Below are 25305 nucleotides of genomic sequence, written 5' to 3'. Positions count from 1 at the left end.
TATTAGTAAGGTGAACATAAACTTTAACGGCGTACATCTTTGATTGAAAAATTCAAATTGGGCTATGGCCCATGTAGCATATCAAACAAATGGCATACACATGATTTAGATAATTATCATGTTTTTTAAACCATTTAGTAATGTTATATGCATCAAAATAAGCATTTAAAGAAGTTATGGCTCACACACACACACACACACTCTCTCTCTCTCTCTCTCACTCTCACTCTCACTCTCAATCACATTGTCACTCACTCTCATACTCTCACTCTCTCACACTCACACTCTCACTCAGACTCTCACACTCACACTCACACTCACTCGCACACACACTCACACACACTCTCTCACACACACACACACACTCTCTCTCTCTCTCTCTCTCTCTGTCTCTCTCTCTCTCTCACACACACACACACACACATTTTCTATACCTTACAAACACACGCACGTACACACACACATACACATAACCCACACACACAAAATCCCTTTCTTTGTTAGAATATGTACCCTTGTATTATTGATCCCCACACCCGTTCCGTCACCCCCCACTTATGACTTGTACAAAATAATCCCCCCCCATGTGAAAGCTCCTTATTAATATAAATAACCTTTAAATTTTTCCTAGACTATTCATAATTATAAACAATTTTTAATTATGCTTCTTAGACTCTTTATAATTATGTGAATTTAATTAACGCTACCCCTTCCCTTTCATTTAGAATTTTTAATTTCTTTAAATTTTATTATCTTTTCCCCCCTTCCATACCCCTCCCCTTTCTATTTATTTATTCCAACTTACACTCGCCCCCCCCCCAAACACATTGCATGGCGACTCCACCTTCAACCTTCACGCTCTCATCTAACACTTGTTTTTGGTTCCTGACTCCTTTTCTTACTTTTGCTAGTTCTACTTTCACCATCCCGGCTCCTTTTCTTACTGCCATAGCTTGCCGGAGCTTGCTTTATTTTATTGTTTAATGTTTAATGTTTAACATTTCTCTTTTCCTTTATTACTTTCCCATATATATATATATATATATATATGCTTTTTCTTTTTCCCTCACTTTTTCCTCTATGGTAAAATTCTTTAATTTCTTTTATGGCCCTTTGGTCCAAGTATTTTTTTCATTTATTTTTGCACAAGATTTCTTTAAAACACACACACTTAAGTTGTTATTTATTTACTATTTTCAATTTGTTTTAAGATACTAAACTCTAATTTCTCTCTAACCATAATTCTTTTTGCTTAAATATTAACTAAAATTTTCAAGCTTTGAAAGTACCCTAGATTTTTCTAGTTTATAATTTGCTTTATCTTACATGCATAGTTTAATAGAGAAATTTGTTTCGTTAAATTAATGGCTAAATCACCTTCTCCTTTTGTCATTAACAAGCTTTGGCTTGATTTTTTCCTTATTTAAACCAATCTTTTCATTTCCCCTGGTTAGATGTTCTCCCCTATTTTTTTTGGTTAATTAGTTGCTTTAATCAATTAATTGCCACTGTTAGATATAGAAATTCTTAAGCAAGTTGATTTATTTTCCCTTAACAAAAATCTTTGTCTAAATTGCCCTTTTGCAAGGATGGGTGAAGATTAACCATTTTTAATTACTTTTTAATAAATTTTTTCTAAAAAGGATATGAACTACTCCCTTTAACAAGGTTTAAATTCTTCTCATAAAATGGTGCTTCTTCTCCTAGTCTATTTTAAATAACGTTTCTTCTAAATGTGTGCACATAAACCCGCTTTTTGTAATCACACATTATATGTGGATTTTTTGCTCTAATTTAGAAATTCCTAGTCAAGCAATTTATGTGAATTGTATTTCTCTAACCTTTTTCAACCTTGAACAAAATTCTTTTTTATTAGTCTTAAATCGATGTAGTTGATTCATCTTTCTTATAGGATCTGAAAGGTTAGGTCAAGTTCTTTGGTAAAGAAATAACAAGCAAGGGAATACAAGCATTACCTGTCTACCCAAGCTCAACTTTATTGTTCTAACAAATGGTTGGTTTGAATGGTGGCAGGTAAGTAGACATCATATAGTCTTTGACTTTGGATTTCAATCCGTATGGACTATAATTAGCTCTATCAAAAGGCGCTCACTCACATTCCCAAGATCATGATTATCATGCACATGACTTTTCAATGAATGCTTACATTCAACCACTCATCTTGATACATTTTGTATTGATATTGACAAGGTCAATATTTGATACCATTTTTCAAAGAGCATATGACCACATGAAGGCCCCAAAAGAGTACAAAAGGCCAAAAACAATGCCTGTTTTCAAGAGAATATGACTACTTTAAGGCGCCAAAGGGTACATATCCATAAAGAATTTAAACCAAGACAAAGTAGAAGCTACAAAAGTGAAAGTTTTACCATTTTTGGTCCTGCCTTGAGGACAGAAGGCTTTAGTAAAGGTGTTTCTGTTTAGGAAAGGGAAAATGATGTGGATTTTTGCTGTTTTTGTCCCCATCTTTTTCTCCCCCTTTCTCTCTCCCCATTTTTTTCTCCCCCTTTCTCTCTCTGCTTCTTCTTCTTCTCCTCTTAGCTTCTAGGGCAGGCCTTTTGAATTTATTCAACTGTTCAAAGAGAAAATAACCACATGAAGGCCCCAAAAGAGTACAAAAGGCCAAAAACAATGCCTGTTGTCAAGAGAATATGACTACTTTAAGATGCCAAAGGGTACATATCCATAAAGAATTTAAACCAAGACAAAGTAGAAGCTACAAAAGTGAAATTGTTTTACCATCAGCTATCATCACTCAATATTAAGATGTCTTTCTAGGACCCTTACATTCTTTGAAGGAAGATCATGTTTTTGTCTTCAAGAAAAACCATGGTTTCTTGGGTGAAGTAATGGGCACAGATCTAGAATATGCCACAACAAAGCAAACTAGTAATGGATATGCTTCATGCATGTGGTTGTGATTCATAGCCAAAAAATATGTACTCCACAAATCTCACTTGGTGAAATATCAACAATAAGAGAATCTACTTCTAAGAGTGTAGAACATCTGCAACAATTTGACAGCATAAGCATCGTTTACTTCATGTAAACCGGTAACATCTTATGATAGTAGTACTCCTACTCAATGATCCGAGAATAGTGCGAGTCTTCATGATGCACATGGACGGTTGAAATGGAAAGTGAAAAAAAGAAATCTGTCATTTCATTGGAAACAAATTCTATATATGGAGTGCCTATGATTTCACACTACGGTCTATATACTTTATCATTAGACAAACGGGCATCAAGCTTAGGAAAGCCCCAAGAATCACTGGGTATCAAGCTTACCTCAACAATGAATTCTTCATTCGTGATAGTCTGTTACTTCCCAGTGACGTGTGCTAAAACTTAGGCACTACTCTTACAACAACCTAGAAACTGGATTACAGACTTTTGACTTCATCATTAATTCTCAAACCTTTCCTCGTTCAATCGGCCATCCAGAACTATGATGTTTCCTCATCTACAACTGAACTGGCATCATCATTGTCTTCACAAGGTGGAAGAGAGAAAACATTGTACGTTGAACTACCCTTGCGCATATTCTGTATTGTCTCCAGTGCAGCTATGGTATTCCTCCGAAGTCCATTTATTCTCTCGTCCTTAAAGAGCGGGTCATCACGAAATGCAATTTCCTTCGTGTCCTCTTCAGAACAACCATCGACTGTCTCCCCTGAACAGCTGGGGAAAACTGACAGCAGATTATTTTCGCATTCCTTGACAAGTCTGGACAGTGACTCTGTACTATAAAATGGCTGGCGCAGCACAACCGGAATGAAAGACAAGCGCAGCCATGCACCCGTTAATCTATCATGTTTCTTCACAATTTTGACCAGACCTGAAATAAAAGAAAAGCCTTTGCATTAGCCTACGGTGAGAGGGTGAAAGGTGTAGGGACAGTAAATTTTTACAAACAGGAAGAACAGACTCATACAACAAAAATCGATAGAAGGGGCTACCCTGAGTTTCGAACGAAACAAAGCTGAAGGTTGCAGGTCATTAAAGGTCCAAATTCTAGCGTTCTACCTGTGTAGTTCAAAGAGCTATAATTTTTCAGCAGCACCATTTCACCATGAAAAGCCACAATATCCTTTTGCAAATTTATGATATCCAAACGGTTCTTATCATAATTCGCCTTGATAAGATCCGTCAATCTCTCGACCTTTTCTTTAAGATTCTGAAAACAGGCATCAAACTTTCAAGTGCCTCCCACGCGCAAATAAGGTAGAGAAGAAAGCAGGAAAATAACCATTAAAACAGGCAGCGTTGACTTTTCAATTGCGATGAACTCCCAGTGTTACACACGCAAAACATACCGAAGGGTAGAACAAAGCGTTGATGAACATCACCATCGACCGCGCACAGCACACAGATCAACGTCAAGGGTGCTAACGCCTAAGATAGATATTTCTTCACATTTTGGCTTTAACACTGTTGCAGTTTGCAAGGGACATGTAAGCCGTGCATCGTTGCTTGCAATCTGAGAAAGCTATGAGAGCCCCAACCATCTCTACGTACTACGTACCTGCAACTTGATTACGAAATCTTGCTCCTTCTTCACCACAAAATCATTGAGCTTGTTGAGCTCTTCCTCTAACAGGCGTGTGAACTCGACCTCTAGTATCTGTCTAGATTCAGTATCAAGAAGTCGTCGTCGTTTAGAATTTCTTTCTTCAGGTCGTCCCCCTCTCTTCGTGCACTGATCATCTGCTGTGGCATACTTGCTTGATCCTTCAGCACCAATTCCGTCTTGCAAAAGCTCTCCCTGGCCTAACAAGAAAGTCTCTTGCCTGGTTTCAGCAGGAACTCCATCCTCGGCCGCATGTAGAAATCTCTCGTCTCGAGCGGTAGGAAACTCGCTAATAAGCGAGTTGAGGCATTTCTTCAGACGCTTATAAGGAAGATATTTGTCCTTCCAATCAGGCAGAGCTTGATCAATAAGAGCTTGGATCAATTTGGCAAAATGCATGCTGGATTTGAGGAGAGGTCAATGGCCAGCACAAAATGCAGAGTCGCAGAATACATGACCAAAAGGACTTAAAAGCTGCCAGAAATGGACACGGATTGGAGACAGAAAAGCCCAATCAAATGGGAGATCGACAAGGGAAAACATGAGCGAACTTTGGAAGGAGAGGAAGGAGCGATGAGGACGAGGACGTTGGAGGAAGAGAGGTCCCCTGAAGGAAAGAAGACGACGACCCAAAAGCGGCAAAGAGGGAAAGAGAACTTGGAGATACGATTGAAGAAAATTCGCTGCTATTTTGCATGCATCCCACCGATTGATAGCGTTTCCCGAAGAGAGAGAAAACACAGCCAGCTAGAGAGAGAGAGAGACACACACACACACACACACACCGGATCTAGTTTGAGTATATTCGAATTTAGAGAATATTTCATATGCATATTCTTAGCATCTCGTACATTTCAATTTTCCTTTGCTTTAATTTTCTCGCCCCTTCCGCTTTCGAGCGACTATTACATAGTTCCTCCATCAAATTCATCTTTGTGACAATCATGTTGGACTCTCCTTCCCTAGAAGCTTCTCACAGCGTCGAGTCGCCACATAGTCGAATTTTTAACTGATTTCAGTCAAAGGACTCCATCCCCCATGTCCCAGCCGTCATAAGTACGCATACAACGGTCACCTGACGACTCCTGCTGTCACTATCGTCGTTGAACTCCGGACACATGTTGATGGAGATCGAAGCTCTCTCTCCTGCTCACCTATCGACTTGTTTACAACTGTTGTTCTATGGCCTTTCGGTTTTCTTGTGCTATTGCTTGTTCTTTCCTGTATCCTCGTACTTTTCACTTTTATGTTGAAGTGCTTTTCTTGTCAAACAATAATGTTCAAAGTTTCTCTTTACAAGGACTTCCCCCTTTCATGACATTATCCATTCAATAACACTTTTAAAGAGATTTCAGCACAACATTGTTGTTCCCAATCCCTCATGCCATCACTTATTCAACACCCGTAAACCTAATCGGTTGAATGCATCTTTACAGGTTTTTCTGAATTAAAATCTTGAATTAAAGCACTAAGCCCTTACATGTTGGATATCTTGTGGGAATATTCCCCTTATGATATTCTTTATGCCAATGTAATATATGTGTAGTCTAATTGGGCAACATTTCCACCTGAACGGTATGTGATGCCCCCTCAGCCCCATCACCCTCATTGAAGGAGACTTAAAGATACACTATTGTTACAGCTGTCAACTAAGCACAGTCCCTCTCAAGTAAGAGTCCACATTACTCATTGGACCCAGACACAATGCCCGAAAATTCACGCATATCTAGACGATGGCTTCAAGTTGAATCCCTGTGGTACATGCACGATATATAACAATAATTGCTCGCATGTTGCCACACACCACCACATAGTACTATCACCATCATCAAACATATAAGCACGAAGATGATGATGTAACATTACCGCATACATTTTCCATAAACTTGGTTTTTACAGTTTACTTAATTTCTTTTTGTCTATTGGGTTGCACTTTATGTGGTATCGACCCTATTTTATCTTCCACTGAAAACATATCTATATATAGACTTTGGTTTATATGCCAATATCATCCTCATATCGCCTCATTAATACCTCGACATAGTGATGCTTCATGCTATTTTAGGTTTGGTATAGTGTATTGGAAATGTTGACAACGTTAAAGGCAAGATCATTGATCTCGTGAACCCCAAGTATTAAAAGTTTTGGTAAGGCTTTACATGGTTTTCATCATGCCATTTGAAACTCGCCAAAAATGCACTCAAAAGACCCCCGTCCCCCTTTCATTTCTGCTATTGATTCCCATTCCCTTAAAGTTCTTTTTTCAAGAGATCACTAATCATTTTATATCTACATATCTATGGAGATAGAGGGTCTAAGGATTACCCTAGAAAGTCCTTTGTTCAAGAGATCACTAATCATTCTATATCTAGATAGCCAAAGGGATTACCCTAGAAAGGATTTGTTGCTACTTATGTAATACACATCTAGTATGTGCAAAATGTTTGCTTTGGAATTGTGCCTTTCACCTTTAGGTTTGCCTCCTATAATATCTCGTTAAGTTTACGAGGAGGTTTATAGTGCTACATTGATTGTTCTTAAGTGCCCCCCTAACAACTCGTTTAATCCTACTTCAAGATCTTATGTACCATGGAAAATGCACTATTGTAGCTCTACTTTCTATAGAGTTGTGCCTTTAGAAATAAATCTTAATTCATCCCCTCCTTCATGATATTTGGAAGTCCTATGTTAGCAAGTTATGTGTTTACTATATAACCTTTATTTTACAATGCACATGGGATTTCTTGTCTCGCAAAGAGCTTAATTTTTTAATTTTTATCTACCAAGCTGGTTCCTTATGTTTGCTTTGTAGAATCAATCTTATATTATGTTTTGAATAGTAAAATTTCAAGGAAAATCATTAAATGGAATGCATCAAAAAGCCAGTGCATGAAAAAGTTTGGGCTTCTATGTTTGCCCTATATTGATGTGTCTCCAAACTCCATAATTATAAATCTTATAGTCAAAAGGAAAATAAAATACATTTAAAATTTTTTTTAAATAATCTTTTAAAAAAAGATATTTATGAGAAAATTCATGAATACATTCGTTAAGAATTAGGAAACTTTTAGGCTCACGAAGATCAATATCTATATGTCACATATGTTTAAGCTTACACATATGCACCCCTTATCTAGATTGTTTATGGAATCAATTTATGTGCCATAAGTTGTGTTGATAAAATTTCAATTGTTTCATACGGTAAAGTTAAGAATCAAAGTAGGACAAATATTTTCCTCCAAACATTTCATAGCCTTAGGTATCACATGCCTTTAGTGCATCTTAAGAACACCAATCAAAACTTATATGTAATGACTATTGGGTATGCCGTGCATATGTTTTCTTGCCTCTACAATCATGCACTCCCTAGACTTGACCCACATGACTCTCTCGTTGCTTTTAAAGTATTAAACCCTAAACTCAAGTGCTCAATCTATAATTCTCTCAGGGATAAAAAGGTTCTCACATCATCTCTAATGACTTTGACTGTGGGCGGGTGCATGCACTTATGCTTCTCAATTAGAAGCGCTAACCATGGTTAGATCCATTCAAGATCACAACATTGAACATATTACTCTTGTAATAAATCTACTACTAGTATCAAACATGTAAGCAGTGGCACAACGATTCTCAAAAAACCTCAAATCCCATGTGCAATATTCCTATATTATTTATGTCCTTGATACTAAATGGTAAAGCGATTGAAAAAGACGTAGCCGCCGTAAGGTCAAGCTTTATGAATTCTAGTCAATGATCATATTGAAAACCTTATTTTAAGTATTTTTGGCTAGCTACCATGGTTAGATCCATTCAAGATCGCAACATATTACTCTTGTAATAAATCTATTCCTAGTATCAAACATGTAAGTAGTGGGACACCAATTCTAAAAAAACCTCAAATCACATGTGCAATATTCCTATTATTTATGTTCTTGATAGTAAATTGTAAAGAGATTGAAAAAGATATAGTTGTAAGGTCAAGCTTTATATTATGTAGTCAATGATCATATTAACAACCTTATTTTAAGTATTTTTTGGCTAGCTACTCATTATATTTTGACATCCATGAATGCCCTGAAAGAACTAGATGTTCCATAACTCAAATGTATTGCAATCACCAAAGTTACATGTATGTGTGAAGAAGCAGAAAAGGTCAAATTATTATAATAACAACCGGGAAACAACTTGAGCCTAGTATCATAATTTAGATATAATAGGATAGACATGAACAAAACATCTCTAGAAAAGATCTGGACATATTTATTAAATCATCATCCAGAGAGATATAGACTAGGTTTACTAGAGAACGTTGCTTATTATGGGCTCTATGAAAAAACCAAGCAAACTATCTAACTGGAATCCGTTTTCCTTCCCACCTATGGAGGACCCATGAAGCATCAAGGCCTTGGATTTTAATACCAAGTATATTTTCTTTAAGAGAGAAAAGGAACGTCTAGCCAGAGAGCGCTCTTGCACACTATAGTGCCACGTGGACATGATTCAATATCTTCTTGTTTTGACCGTTGATTTGAGTTTTGTTTGTTTCAAGACTTTTGGGAGAAGATGAAGATATTTGGAATCAGCATCTTAGAGAGATGAAACAGTCCTAGAGAGAGCATGTTAAGGCCTATGTACAAATAGCCCATAATGCAAAGCATTCCACACTCTTTGGATAGTGTAGTGTCTTAACTTAGGCTTGTGTTCTTGTGCACTCTCATTCTTAGTGTCCATGCTCCCTCAACACTCTCAACATGTTTGAATTCTACAACCCTTGCATCCTACCCTCAACCCTTGCACTCCTCCCTCCATCTCTTGCAATCCATCATCTTCCACTTCCTCTTCCCCTCCCTTTCCCCCTCTCTCCTACTATTCTAACTCATACCTCTTATTGGAAATATTACTTCTAAAACCCTTATCTCCTACTCTCTATCTACTCTCTCAACCCTTAATTTTTAGATTAGACTTCTCAACCCTTTTAAATCCGTCAGCCACCACCAATGAAGGAGAGTAGCTCTCTAGTTTCTCAACCCTATCCTTATTCTAAACCCTACAACCTTTCTAAACCTTAATTTCCTAATTTAGGTGAAACCATTCATCAAGTTTCATCAATCAACAACTCTTGTTCACACGAACTAACGCAAGTACTGCTTTCCACACCTTCTTTCAAAGGAATATGACCCAAGTCCCTATGCTATGTAATGAACATATCTACTCCCTTGAGCTCACATAACACTTGCACATGATAGAAACCTTAGATTACATTGAAGAGAAGAGAATAAGTGGCATTAATTTGGCATTATTGTCGGTGGGGATGTTAGTCTCTGAAGTGAAAGTGGATGATGTATCAGCATGCAAAAACAAGAAAACTACATGGATTTCAATAGAAATATCACTCAATGTCTAGGAATGCACATTGATCTACTCAAGTTCACTCAAGAATAGCTTTTATCTTAGTAAATATCTTAACTCTCTCATTTGACTCACACATTCATGTGAAATGCTTTCCCTTTGGTTTTTAGTGCCTCACTTATGCTCTTGTGAACTTCCAATGGCAAGAGTTTCTTGCATGCATGTATACTAGATGCTCTAGGTTCCCAAATAGGACAATAGAACTTGAGTTTAATTAAGGTGGGTAAAGCTCCACCTTTATTGATGTTGGAACCCACTTTGGTATTTTTCTAGGATTTTGTTCCTTTTGAAGGCCAAATGAGATCCTTTTTGGCATTTCTTATATATGAATTCATAGATTGCCAATGGTAAGTACTAGAGCAACAAACTATAAGTTTGTGAAATGAGGTTAAGAGCATAAAGTAAATTTATTTGATGGTTAGATGGGAAAGGATTTTGACTTTTTGAACTAGAAAGGAAAGAGTACAAGTACACCTCCGAAGTGGTAACAAGTGAAAATAATCCAAATGTAGTCACATAAGACAACAATACAAATGGAATACGATCATTACAACTAATCAACTTGAGTGAACTCAATATGCACTCATCTACTTGTTGCTAGCCTAAGTCTCAAGAAACCCACCAAACAATATCCTATTACCATAAGAAAACCTAAAAGGGCATAAATGAGGCTAGCAAACATAAAAGACATGAATTCCATGTGCTTGTAGAGGACAAGACACACTCATCTACTTGCTAGCCAAAGTCCCAAGAAACCCACCAAACAAGATCCTATTACCATAAAAATGCCTAAAAAGGCATAAATGAGCCTCAAAAACATAAAAGACATGCATTCCATGTGCTTGTAGAGGCCAAGACATACTTTTCAAACTCGAGTAATATAGTACAGAATTTATTTTCAACAAAGTAGCACCATTACACCATCACGTGCTCTATGGAGCAATGCCTTATATATGTGTATAAACTAACACAAAATTGGATCATTGAATGCATAAAGAAACAAGATTTTGGACCACCTTTTAACATCGAGTGAACTTTATGGAGAAATTGAGTAGTGCCATCCTAATTGATGACCTAGTGCCCTGAACCCAAGCATAAATTGCCACAACGTGCTTACAAGGGTGAAAGGGAGGTGAAAGTGCCCTAAACCTAAGCATAAATTGCCACAACATGCTTACAAGGGTGAAAGGGAGGTGTACATGACCAAAAGCATGATTTCCACATGCATGTTGGAGCCAAAGGCTTGATATTGAAAAATCTAGAAGAGAACTGGGGTGATCTCTAGTAGATTGAAGGAAAATCACTTTTACACAAAGTGGTGTATTTTGGGTCACATATGTCCTCGCTAACTTTGCAAGTTTACAAACTCTTATGACTAGGCACTCAAGGTGATATTTTTGAACACAAGTGAATTTGAGTTAAAGAGAGTAAAATCAATCTCTCAAGGCAATAGGGGTCCAAACAACCTCAATCCTTGAAAAGAAGGCATACTCATACACCTTGATATGCTTAAACTCACAAAAGCCACAATTTTGAACTTGAGAGAGATCGACTTAGATGATCTCTCCTTGAATAATGACCTTTAAAATTCTAACAATTGACTTATACATCCCATCCAAGATTTTGAAGGTCATTTTGATGATGTAGATACACAAGTGCACAAGGTAGAACCCTGATAAACACTATCAAGAACATAAATCGAAGGGTTTGATGCATTTACACTCAAAATATGATTCTTTTTCACTTGGGATCAAATATTACTATGAGTAATAGGATACACAATTCTCATTGATTTCATGCACCACACTCAACTAGGGGAAATATTGCACATGGTAGGACCTTAAACCATTAATAAGGCAAGGAAAGGAGAAAACAACGAAAAACCAAAGAATTTGGAGAGGAAAAGAGCATGATAGACTTTTAGAATCACCCCATTTGGTAAAGAAATTATTATTTTCATGGACTTTTGCATCACCACATGCAAGTAGCTCCATATGCAAAATCCTAGCATATTAAATCCCATATAGTAAGAAAGAACAGATTATCTCAGATGAGCATCCATGCTTTCACTTTGGGACATAGCCCATATAGCCCTTGAGATTTGCACATATGTTGCTATGTAGCCACCCAGGAACCTAATTTCCAAGTGTACTATACACCATCATTTAATGTATGACCATTGCTTGATTTCCAAAGGGGGAAAATGAAAGTTTTTTAATGGTTTTAGAGTACTTGTTCTAAAAATGATAGTCGTATTGTAATGGTTTAGCATATGCTCAGAAATTTTTTGATAAAAAGTTTGGCTCAACACAAGTTCAAATATTTTCCCACCACTATCAAACCCAAAAACAAATCAAAATCCCAAAATTGTAAATATATAAAGGCCTCAACTCTCTTCAAATCTTTTTTGCTTAGGCACTTTACAACTAGTCCCTAAACTCCATATACATTTGATAAATTTGGGCTGCTGGACAAGTTGTTGTAAAGTAACCCAACAACAAGTTCAAACTCACATCCATCAAGAAAATCAAAGTAATTCCATTTTGAGAAAGCTCTAAAGCCCATGTGGAAAGGAAAAGAGCATGAATCGTGGAGAATTTGCTAAATAGATAAGTAGGGCATAATTTTTTATTTTTTTATTTTTTGGCAGAAAAAGTAGTGTGTATTTATTACTTTATATCATGTCATACATCAAAAAAAGGATAGAACTAGAACTGATTGTTGTGGCTAAAAGAGCCCTTAGATCCTGAGGATCAACAAAAGTATAAAATCCTAAAGAAGACACCTCATAGATGAAATGAAAAGCTGAAGGTATCTTCCTTGAAATCTGAGGCAGCAGCAACAAAGGTGTTTGAAGAGTGTTTGTGGGCAATAGTAGTGTCCGTAGAATGACCATGAGTAGCAGAAAGGCCCTGTAGAGGGTCAATAGACATCGATGACAGCAACTGGGTAAGATAGACGTGGATGACGGTTGGGTAAGATCAGCAGGGATAGGAGTATTCTGAGTAGAAGAGCCAAAGCCATGGATTTGAGTTTTGACTCCTAGAGAGGCAGCTTGAGGTTGTTTGTATGAGTCAACAACCACAGAAGGGGAGTTGATGGGGAGAGGCTCCCAAAAGTAGAAGTAACCTGTATGGAACCACCACCAGCAAAAACAGAGGGAACTTTGCTTATAGAGGCATGAGGTGTTGATCCTGGGGAAGAGAGAAGGGGTTCACTTGTTGTGGCAGATCTTCTTTGAAGAAAAGGAGGAATCTTTGCATGATCATCTGAAATAAAACATGACAACTTGTGTCCGGCAATATCGGCACTTAACCTTTGATGTTCAAGATTGTATGCACTAATGATGAAGTCAATTCTCCTTTTTTCCAGTTCCACCATGCAGTTCCACCATGCAGCAAACAAAGCATCAGTAGAAAGATCTTGATGATTTGCCAAAAAAAAAAAGAAAGATCTTTATGATGAAATTGGAAGTTATTCCTAGATATCCAAATGAACTAGAGTGCATGGGCCTTGATGATAAACCAAGGTTCATGCCTTATCCTGCAAGCATCTCCTAATGGAATAGCTTCCCAATTAACAAGCTCACCACATTCTATTTGAATAAATTTCCATACTTTCTTGGCATGAGGGCAAGCAACAAAAAAGTGGAAGACATCTTCAACAGGGTTTATACATCTCATACACTTGCCATCACCTTTGCCAATGCTGAGTCCTCTTGAATTAGACCAAACAGATTTATGAAGTATTAGATAGGTAAGATAGGACATTTTCTCAAGCACATTCTTGGTCCAAATTCTGTGGAATCTGTAGTACCATTTGGTTCTATCATCATTCAACTTCCACCTTTTGTTAAGGGTTTTGAATAAATCCTCCATATTAGCAATAGGAGTTGGGATGGGTAATAAGGAGGAGCGCCCCACCCAGCTAAACTCCTTGTGCATGCATAGTACTGAACCTCCCTTCCAAGTCACATCTCCTTGCCATAGTTACAATCTTTACATAATCAGTGTTTGCTACTGGTTGGATAAAGATTATTCTTTGTAACTCATTTATTATTGCAATGTCAAATATGCTAATTGTGTTGGCTTGTAATGAAGCCAAAATCGTGCCCTTTTTTGATCAGTAACATTGTTGAGGTGCTCTACCAATTTGTGTCTTGTTAGGAAGGCTCGACTATCCTAGACAATGCTTACCAAGAGTAACATACAAGATTGCCATCGACAAACCAAGTGCTAATCCAGTCGAAACTAAGTAGAATACACATAATTGGAATAGAGGGGGCAAATAATTTTTCACTAATATAATTTTGGCCTTTAAAACAATTACTACAAAAAAACACAACTTATGATTTTGACTAATACTTAAGAATAAAGAACACACATTTATTTGAAATGTTGATTAAGGCAGAGGAGAAAGAGATGTGTACATTGGAGATCAAATGTCTATGAACCAATGAGAGTAGATGGAGGAGATGTGGAATGGTTTGGTTGAAGGTGCGATGGCTGAAAATATGCTAATAGGGTTGGCTTGCAATAACGAAGCCAAAAATCTTCCCTTTTTGGATCAATAACATTGTTGAGGTGCTCTACCAATTTGAGTCTTTTTAGGAAGGCTTGACAATCCTAGCCAATGGTTACCAAGAGTAACATACAAGATTGCCATCAACATACCAAGTGCTAATCTAGTCGAAGCTAAGTAGAATACACATAATTGGAATAGAGGGGGAAAATAATTTAGCTCTAATATCATTTTGTCCTTGAAAACAGTTACTACAAAAAGCACACCTTATGATTTTGACTAATAATTAAGAATAAAGAACATACACTTATTTGAAACGTTGATTAAAGCAACATTATGATATTTTTCAAAGGAAAAATTTTGGACGAATTGATGTAGAAGATTAAGTTCCTAGAATAACTACAATCATGAGTATATCTATGTATCAACATATCGAAAAAACATGATAGACATTTTCCTATTTTGATTCAACCCTCTGTTTATCACCATAGATGGGACTTATAAGAAAGATTCTCCTAGATTTATTCAAGAAAATGTTGATATTCATCAATCAGAGATGTGAGGGAAGCTAAAAGAGAGGGCATGCTCACTTGCCCTTATTTCCTTGCAAAGATGTCGGACTTTTAGTTGAACATGATATCATGTTGGTTTTTGCATTTGTCATTGGACTTGTTGTCGGGTTGGTTTTTCGACTTGTCGTTGGACTTATATTCTCCTTTGATTGCCAAATAGGCTCGGTCGTTTCTTTAGCCTAAATCTTCTGTACCTCCTTTCATGCCATTGTGAGGACCTCTTCTTGATCCTTCCATTGGAGCTGTCTTTTCTTTGGCTCCTTTTCCTCAGAGGTTTTCTCCTTCATCATGACCTTCAACCGATTGACTACCAAAATACCCAATTGTTCTGAACACTCCGATATGTCTTCAATGAGCATGCATCTGGAACAGTCACAAAATTTATGAGGATCTTGGTATTGATTCTTATGGGATGTGATGACCTTCGTGTGTTTGGCCTGGCTATCTTTTGTATGATCACTGCATTGGCTTGTGGTGGTGGTTGTGGTAGCGGGGGGTTGTTGGTTTTGCTGGTTATTACCAAATCTTGTAATTATCAGACCTCTCTTGAGCTGGTGTCTGACTCATAATGGGTAGTTTGGTCTGTTTCTTTGTCCATCTATTCCCATGGAGTAGCCAAACTCCTTATCATTCGGATCCCATCCCCTTTTTTTTTTGTTCCAACTTCTTTGCTGGTTCTAATTTCTTAGTTGTCTCCAATTTCCTTACTGTCCTTACTGTTGCTCCTATGGGGCAGCAGGCTCAGCTACATTTGCACCCATAGTGACCAAATTCACTCCAGTTGTCGGAGTCAACAGTGATGCTTGGCCCTGATTTATGTGTGCATTTGGGTTGTACCAACATATCTAAGTTGGATGGTTCTTTGTGCACATTTTGAACTAAAATTGTGTTTTTCATTCCCAAACTCTAGAGCTTGCACTCAACCAAGTTCTAAACTCCCCTGATGTCGAAGCCTTCTTGGACGTAGATTTCTCTTTCTTGGCTTTCTTCGTTGCCTTCGTCGTCTTCTTCTTTTCTTTCTTTTTCTTGTCATCATTGTCTGAATTGTTGTCAAAGTCTTATTCACTAAAATTAGATTTGGATTTACTTTTGGTGGCATTTGAATTGGTGTCAGAATCGTCTTCATTTAGAATTGGTGTAGAGGAAGAGCTATGCCTCCCACCACAATAGCGATTTAGGATCTGCACTTCTTCCCCTCGGACTATTAGGTAGAGTATGAAAAGTTGGGTCATCTTCGTCTTGCACAGACTCTCTGACGAGGTTTCCTTTATCTTCCTCGAATATTTCTTTCAGGTTTTCTATGTCTTTGAATTCGGATTCTTTGTCCAAATTTTGTGTTTCTTCTTTGGATCTTTCGCTTGAATTTTGTTTTCAGATTCTTCGTCCGGATTTTCTTCTTTTCTTGCGATGTTTGTAACTGGATTCTCTGCTTCCTCCTCAAAATCCTACGTAACGGTGTTTTATGGATCTTCGATTGTTGCTTGGAGATCTCGTGATATATCTTTGTATTCTTCCTTAGTTTTTGGTAATCGATGATTGATTCTTCTTGAATCCAACTCGTCTATTCCAAGAATAGCAACAATCTCTCGATTTTCTATTTTGGAAATTTTGCCTCCTATTTTTCTTGGGATGCCATTTGGACCATACCTTCCACCCTTGGTGGACCTTTGGGTTCAATCGCAATACTTATTGTCCCTTTTTCATTGTTTTTCAATTGCAGTTGCTCTCTTCGAAGTCAAACTTGCAAGCACGTTCTTTGAGATATAGAGTCTTCTCCATTACGATTCTCAAACCTTCATTCTCCTACATTTGCATTTCCATGCCCATGTTTCTTTTTACTTATTAAGTTTCAGAGATCATACCCGTTCCATCTCGCGATGTTTGAAAATGTCAAAACTCACCTCTTTCGAGGTCATCAAATCGGGGAAATCTAAATCTTCAAACTTCGTGACTGTCATCTCATCACGTAATATTCTTCATGTTGTGACCCATAAATTTATAAGCACTATGGGAGGGGTTTTTAGAATGTGATAGACTTGTCACTTCAAGCAACTTCAAAATTCCCACCAACATCTTTTTTTGGGGTGTTTGACAAGATTTTGCCTTAGCAATCATATCACCTACCTTTCCCAATGAGTTGACAATTAAAGCACTTCAAAAACAGTTAAAATCACTCAAAACACTCCAAAACATCTCTTTTAACTTAACACTTTTTGTACTCTAAAACCAACAACTGTTCCTTAAGCTATGAAGAATTGGGCAATGGATAGATAATGAGACAAGTGGAAGCATATCTTGAAACTACCCAATAGCGGCACGAAAAATGTGCAGTCATCTCGACAATGACTCATTTGTTGTGTGGATCTTATCAGAACCAATGAAGAGCTCACCACCAACACACACTCATGGAGATTAATGCAAGCAAAGTCCATCCACAAGTGTCACTCTTGCAACTCTCTTTTGCGGTTGTTACAATCATGAATCCCCAATGAGAAGGAGGAGGAAAGGGGAGGGGAGATGAGAGGGAGGAGGAGATAGTGAGAAAGGGAAGAGGAAGGAGAAATGTGGCATTCATAAGAGGCAAGAGAAGGAAACAAGAACACAATTCATGGAAGAAGAGAAGAAATCTTGTATTCCTCAAACTTTGAATACAATAACTAAAGATCAAAGTTGACCGTCTTCACTTTTATACATGCACCTTTTGAAGGGAGGGTGGCCATCCTTAAGCTCTCTTCCTACTTTCTACACTCCCACTAATTTCACAATCTTCTTGGCTCCAAGGCAAAATCCTAATTTGAATTACACTACTCAAATACAACAAAATGTCAAAACGTGGCTATGCTAAACAATGTGGTTAACACCTAGAGCATCAAGATGTGTTCAAGAAGTCTTAATCAACCCACGTAGTAATTTCAATGGGAAAAACACAAATTTAAACAAGAAGAAAAATAAACAAAACAAGATAAGCAGATCTAGGAAGAGAAACCCTAATGTAAGATATATTTCATTGAAGAGTTTTCAGTAAGAAATGAATCCCCAATTGAACCATTGAGAATAATCAAATCAAGAAACCACTTTAATTAAAGATGTCAAAGTGATAAACACTCTACAAAATATGACTAAGGCTACTAAGTTGTGTGCTATTTGTGGAGAGGGAGCCCTCAAGCATGGTTAAAGATTATGAGAGCTCCATCTCCTCTTCTTCTTTGGAATTTAGTATTCCAAGCATGTGAATGCAAAGATAAAAGAAAAAAAAGAAGTAAAAGGAGAACAAAACTCAAACCAAAGTGTCCCATGTCATCTATGGTCATAATTTTCTATATATAACAAGAGGCAAAATCTATATAATTCTTGCTAACAAGTGAGAAGGCCTTGATTTGTTCATTTAGTGTTTTTTAGAAGATGATCAGAAAGTTATAATCTCTAGTGGTTCTATGAACATCTTCTATTGAGGCCTTGCAATCCAAATAGTCACAAAATCCTTAGACTAAGTATGGCTTTTAATTGAGAAACGAATTTTGGATGTTAAAGTGATGTGCAATTGTAGTCTAATGGAGTATGTAAAGGTCAATTTATCCTTTGTCTTGAGATTCATGAGCAATTCAAAGAGCTTGTATTTAAGCCATATGGAGAAGGAAATTTTTCTACTTAATTCTCCATTAAGTTTATTCACATTGCAAAAATGGTATGAAAAACAGTCCTCTATTCCAAAATAATTTTGTTAGAGGAACAAGAGTGAGCAAAAGAGAGGAGTGCTCTTGACACAAGATAGCTAATTGTACACTACATTGTAATGGAAGAAACTAATAACACATACATGTTCTCTTGATAGGATTAGGTTTAGGGTTTGTCCCTGAGCCCTACGTAGCTCTAACTTGTATTATGACTTTAAAAATGGTATTTATACAAGACCACCATGGGCCCAAGTGTTATTCATACCCATATAAGTCCAAAAAAACTCTTTTACATATTACCACTTGCATGTGAACATATTTGATATTGAGGCTACTCCTCAATTTAAGATTAGCATCGTGAAGTCTATAATCCTCCTAATGATGAAGTGAAAGAAGGGCTAAGGGCTACTATCCTATCACTCCCCCTCAATGGGAATTGGGAATTTCCTTCCTCTAAGTCAAACCAAGAGTTTTTCCATTTTCCTTCCTATTAGTCAATAAGAAATAATATTCCCAAGTGGTTTGGTAAAGATGTCTGCAACATTGTCTTTGTTAATCTTTTCATTTCCCCTGGTTCGATGTTCTTCCCTATCTTTTATGGTTAATTAGTTGCTTTAATCAATTAATTGCCACTAACACATATAGAAATTCTTAACCAAATTGGTTTATTTTCCCTTAACAAAAATCTTTGTCTAAATTGCCCTTGTTGTGCAAGGAGGGGTGAAGATTAACTCCCATTTTTAATTACTTTTTTCTAAAAAGGCTATGGACTACTCCCTTCATAAAATGGTGCTTCTTCTCTTAGTCTATTTTAAATGACGTTTCTTCTAAATGAGTGCAGACTAACCCCCTTTTTGTAATCACACATTATATGTGGATTTTTTGCTCTAATTTAAAATTTCCCAATCAAGATATTTATGTACATTTTATTTCTCTAACCTTTTTTCAACCTTAAAAAAATCTTTTTATTAGTCTTAGATCGATCTAGTTGATTCATCTTTCTTATAGATCTGAAAGGTTAGGTTAAGTTCTTTGGTAAAGTAATAACAAGCCAGGGAATACAAGAATTACCTGTCTACCCAAGCTCAACTTTATTGTTCTAACAAATGGTTGGTTTGGATGTGGCAGCAGGTAAGTAGACCCTGACCTCAAAGCCTAACTACCTAACGGTCTCGACACTTTTGTACTAATTCTTTGCTTAAAGATGGCAAACTCAATATAAAAAATCGTTTTACCATTCCTACTAATTTCTTTTTTGAAGTGCACTATTGTCAAAGTTTACATCAATTTAGTTTTCAAAATTCTTTTTCCCAACCATCTATGTTTATAATTATCCGAATGATTGAATTAATTGTATGGTTCATTTATTGATGGGATTATTAAATCTTTTTTCTTTTTTTTTGTGAGAAGAAATATTTTATTGCTTTAAAATAATTACATTCATAGTTACTTCAAAAGTGGAGTAACTAGTACTCAACTGAAAATCTCACTATAAGCTGTATATACATCATGATCAATCAAATGAGTCTGAAAGCAATCATATAACGATTGCTGCAAAGATCATTTGAAAAAAAGAAAGGATGGAAAAGTAGGATCACTAAAAACTCTATGATTTCTGTTGATCCATAGAGTCCACCGTGCCCGGTAGCGCACCCAAACAAAAAATAAATCAAAACCCTGTCTAGCTGGATGAAAACCAAACATCCAGAAGAACCTGCCAAAAGTAACAGTAGGAAATCTCGCTCAAAGACCCTATCAGATGAGAGCGAGGAAATCATAAGTGTGTAGATAGTGCCAGAAGATGTGAAGCACAGATTCAGCACAATGTAGACATCTATGGCAAGCAGCCGCAGCAATATGTCTATGCGTGAGTAACTACCTAGATGGAAAAATGCCAAGTAGGACTTGCCAAACGAAAAGCTGTTGTCAAAGAGGGACTTTATAATGCCAAAGGAGACACAACCACTTTCTCCACCACTTTAGTGGGCGATCCATATGCCAAACAGAATTTGCTTTGTCAGAAATCCAAGGCAGAAGTAATAACACTTTATACAGAGAAGGCACTGTGATATGTGAGAGCTTCAAAGGATGGGATGAAGAGGAAGAAGAATGTAGAATCCAATCCTCAAGCCTATTTTGAAGTTCCAAACAAGGTACCGACAAGAACGGTTGGAGCATTTCTGAAATTTGATGCCATAAAGGATGGTAATGAGCTCCCAAACCATATTTACTAGCAGCCATAGAAAAAGATAAAAGAGTGCCATCATCCTGAAGCACCTCTGCCACAGAAGAAATGCCTTTGAAAGATAGAAAATAAGAATGCCTGGGTTCTTGTATAGCCAAAGGAGGGTGGAATACTTTGGACCAATAAATATTCTCAACCCTTAAGGAATTTCCCGACAAAGAATCTCTGCCATTCCATTCCAAGTGGGATAAAATATACTTCCAATCAAGAAGCAAACGAGAGACAAAAGGGCAGCCTCTGATCTTGCCTTGAATAGAGCCAAATAGAAAATCCCACTGTGTAGGCTGCCAATGCCCAAAAGCAGAAGTATCAATATGCAACAAAAGAGAGCAGATCATGAAAGCCCAAGGCTGATCCCCTTGCATAAACTACAACATCATTTTCCCCCTATGATCAAGTATATGCATTTGAATATTGAGTATGTTCAGACCCCCGTGCATCTTTGGAGAGCAGAGACGATGCATGGAGAGTAATCTGAGACTTTTCTTGCCATTTTTTGAACACCAAAAAATCTCCATGATAGCAGGCATAAAGGAAACCAGATCTACCTTAGTGAACATGATGAGAGGCAGATCTATGAATTGTATGTATGCTATCAAAATGGATTGCGTTATTTGCAAACGAACATGTAATGGCCAAGTTGCAAGCTTCCAATATTCAAGTTTCGCCCTCAACTTTGTGAGCACCCAATCAGTTTGTTGAGAATGAGTGAGCCCCCAACCTAGAGGGTAGCCAAGATGTCAAATCAATTGAGAAGTTGAAACAATTTCCCTAGGCCACAGAAGACTATGCCAGGTCTTTAGCATGCAACGGCAATAATTTTGATTTCTAAAAATTGACACGAAGACCAACAGCCAAACCATATGTAGAAAGAGCCTGCATAATCATGGAGAGATTGCTCCGAGTATTTTTTGGGGTAAAGAAAGAATCATCAGCATGCTTGAGCGATCATGCTATGGCTGCCAGGAATTTCCAATTTGTGCAACATGCCAGTGTCCAAGAGGTGGTCCATATATTGAAGCATTGGATGAGTGGCTATGGCAAAATGTAAAGCACTGAGGGGACATCCTTGCCGAACAGAACAACCAAGAGTCTAGGTTGTAGAAATATCCCCTGAAAGTATGCAGGCGGCTTTACTATCTTGATATAGCCAATTGATAACTTGTTGCATTTTTGTGCCAAATCCCAAGGCCTGCATAGTGGATGAAATAAAGTCCCACTTAACAATATCAAAAGCTTTGGCAATATCAACTTGCAATAGCAAAACATCTTGCAGCATATAGTTGGCATATTCGATTCAAAAATAAGCATTAGCAATGTTATCTATGATATGCCTACGAGGAACAAAACCATATTGCGCAAGATGCAACCCATCATGTAAATAACCTTTTAGTCGATCAACAAAAAATCATTTTAGTAGTAACTTTGTAAATGACTGGCATAAGCGTGATAGGTCTCCAATCAGCCAAAGATTCACAAATTTGCTTTTTTGGAAGGAGTTTAACAAGACCTCTCTTCCATGTGTCTGGCATTTTCTGATTTTCCCAAGCAGAGTTCCCATATGAAGCGATGTATGCTTCAAAAGAGGCTAATATTCTAGAAAAAACTCAACTGTAAGACCATCCCATCCTGGAGATTTCCATCTACCATAGGATTTGATTGCATCTAACAATTCCCTCTCAGTAAAGGGTTCCTCCAATTCCAAAGCTTGAGTAGTGGAAATAATAGGAGAAACATGTTGTAAAAGTAAATTTCTTGCAGACAAAACCTACTACGAGGGAGGATCTGCAGAACCAAACTGCTGAGAGAAATGATGTACACAAACAGAAGCAAGCTGTGGCCGTGATGTAGTCCATGAACCATCAGGTAGAAGCACCCTGCAAATGTTTGTTTTTAATCTCTTCTGATGCAAGCTTTTAAAAATTGTTTGGAAGAGCAACCTTTATCTGTAAAAGCTCTTTGTCTTGCTCTAGTCTCCCATTTAGCTAGTTTCTTGTGGTCATTGATTTGAAGACAATGTCTAGCTTGGCTTAGTGTTGTTTGCTCATGCAAGGACAATGGACGAAGATGACTGAGTTCAATGAGGTCTTGACACGTCAATTTGGCCTAAGCAATAGTTTCCCACAGAGTTTTCATGTAAGACTTGCCATAACCTCTAATTACAACTTGCATTTTGGAAACAAAAGAATACCATGCATTATCAATATCAAAGTGGCTCTGAGAAGATAGAGAGTGAGATGCTTCAGTAAACCATGGCCTTGAAAACAACATGTTGCAAATAGCTATCGTTCACAATCAGATGTCGCCTTTGAGGTAGTCTATCATCTGGCATATCATAAAAAGATAACCTCAACCATAAAGGTGCATGATATGAATGCACAAAGCCATAGTCAATCCACATTTTGCATGTAAAATCATCATTTTGTTGTGGAGCTACACTATACCACTAATCCAAATGTGTCTGATAAGAAGAAAGGTCATTATGTTGGAAAGTGTATCCTAGTGACAAAGGCTGCAATTCCTTCCAAAGATCAACCAAATCAAGATGCATTAGTAATTGAGACCATGCATGCCTTTCAGGGGTTAACATATGAGTATTTCCTGATGTATTGTCACCCTCTTGCGGAGCATTATTGAAATCCCCACATATGAAGGCATGATATCTCCATGGATATCATTGCATGGCATCCCAAATTGTAGTTCTATCCCGAGAAGAACATTAAGTGTAAAGCATTTGACATGAGCAGTCATATTTACATATATTTATAGGAGGAAAAAAGCTACGTATAGCAGCAACCTTCAGGATGTCAACCCTGCATTTCTACCTCACGGTTAGCAGGGCATCTTCCCTGAGAAGAAACATCTGCCTAAGGAGTGGATAGCAAAGCAGCAACCTCTTCTTCAGGGAAGAGGGTTCTGCTAGCTGTCACTACAGGCCATGTGATCCCAATTCCTAAATTGACCTCTGGAGACTTTCCACTAGAAGATGCACCATTCCAAGTGCGAGGGGGTGGAGGTCGTCGAATAGAAATAACTTTTCTTAGACTTTGCCATCCACCAATTGGAGGTTTCGGTCCTTTTGCTGAGGGTTGAATAACAGGAAGCGAAGGGGAAGAAGCAGTCCCATTTGAAACCACTGGAGCTTTGCCTTTATCCTGATTCACAAAAAACTATCTATTACCTCTATTTTTATTCCCAATAGAGGCAGGAGCATCCTTAGTGGGCATTTGAATAGGCAAAGTGGCAGGAGGCATTTTATGCTGACTCATTGGACACTACGAAGCCATGTGCCCAAATTTTATACAGTCAAAGCAAGCCCCTGCAAATAATCCCCATTTCAATTTATAAAAAGTACTTCCCATGTCAACATTGTTCACCGTGACTGAATAAGACTCTGGTGTGGGATAATTAGTATCCTAGAGAATGCAAAATCGATTTGAGTTGCCATTAGGCCGTGGTGGGCAAACCACTTTGCCTAAAGTCGCTGCAATTTTAGGTAAGAGTGAAGCCATGCATTGCGGGAAGTCTACAACTTCAACCCATACCGGACATTGGTGTCGCAGATCAAAGCCTGAAAATCCCTTGTGGGAGACCATGGCAAAACGTGCACCATTTGCTGCCCAAAAAAGAGGGGCGAATGTTCCAAAAGCATTTGCCTATGAATCTCATCTACCATAATGACCTCAAAAAAACCTCTGGCTGCATAGTGTACCCTCTGAACAAATGAGCCAGCCAGTGTGCCGGTCAACCAATTGCCTACCTAAGAGTGCTCTCAACAGAAGCAAGAACGGAAGAGGGAGAGAGAAAGAGAGACAGAGACAGAGAGCCACACAAGTTTTGGTGGGTGCAGAACCACCCTAATCTTCTTTTTCATTCATTTATATATGTATTTGAGTATTGTACATAACTGGGGTAAAGGCACAGTGACCTTTAACCCCCACAACCTCCCACTTAAAGGACAATGTGCCTTTAAGGGAGAACAACCAGTGAGCATACTATCCAATGCCCATCAATACACGACAATACTCAAACTGCTGACTAGGTAGACTCTTCGTCAGCATATCTGCAGGGTTATCATTTGTATGAACCTTGACAAGCTCTATGCGCTTGTCCTCAAGTACCTCCCTGATGAAATGGTACCTGACCTCAATGTGTTTGGTCTTTGCATGAAAGACCGGATTCCGTGCTAGCTGAATAGCACTCATGGAATCACTATGCAATGTCGGTACACCTGTATGAATCCCCAAATCTCCCACTAGCCGATCAAGCCATATAGCCTCCTTGCAACCC

General features: G+C 37.7%; 2 protein-coding genes across 2 annotated transcripts in view; both read right to left on the bottom strand.

The window, feature by feature from the left end:
* Positions 1-3038: 3038 nt before the first annotated feature.
* Positions 3039-25305, bottom strand: part of LOC147888133 (SPX domain-containing protein 1-like) — a 36319-nt gene continuing 14052 nt past the window's right edge. The window contains exon 4 of the transcript XR_015543140.1: positions 3039-3395. The gene's annotated coding sequence lies outside the window, so the exon portion shown is untranslated. The remainder of the gene's footprint in view (positions 3396-25305) is intronic.
* Positions 3422-5327, bottom strand: LOC147888134 (SPX domain-containing protein 4-like). The gene is made up of 3 exons (XM_087393706.1): positions 4550-5327; positions 4051-4201; positions 3422-3862 (listed from the first exon to the last, which is right to left on the bottom strand). The coding sequence occupies exons 1-3, from the start codon at positions 4991-4993 to the stop codon at positions 3471-3473; spliced, it is 987 nt and encodes a 328-aa protein (XP_087249832.1). The 5' UTR covers positions 4994-5327; the 3' UTR covers positions 3422-3470.

Source organism: Dipteris shenzhenensis, chromosome 22 (genome assembly GCF_047967505.1).
Source record: "Dipteris shenzhenensis isolate YYH24624 ecotype China chromosome 22, Dip_SZ_1.0, whole genome shotgun sequence".
Taxonomy (NCBI): Eukaryota; Viridiplantae; Streptophyta; class Polypodiopsida; order Gleicheniales; family Dipteridaceae; genus Dipteris; species Dipteris shenzhenensis.
This window is presented reverse-complemented; position numbering and strand designations above follow the sequence as displayed.

Excerpts from the sequence above, each read along its gene's own strand:
- LOC147888134 (XM_087393706.1), bottom strand. The coding sequence starts at position 4,993 with ATGCATTTTGCCAAATTGATCCAAGCTCTTATTGATCAAGCTCTGCCT. Across the intron at positions 4,202-4,549 it reads ATTTCGTAATCAAGTTGCAG|AATCTTAAAGAAAAGGTCGA; the intron begins GTACGTAGTACG and ends GCCTGTTTTCAG. Across the intron at positions 3,863-4,050 it reads TAGCTCTTTGAACTACACAG|GTCTGGTCAAAATTGTGAAG; the intron begins GTAGAACGCTAG and ends CTTTTATTTCAG.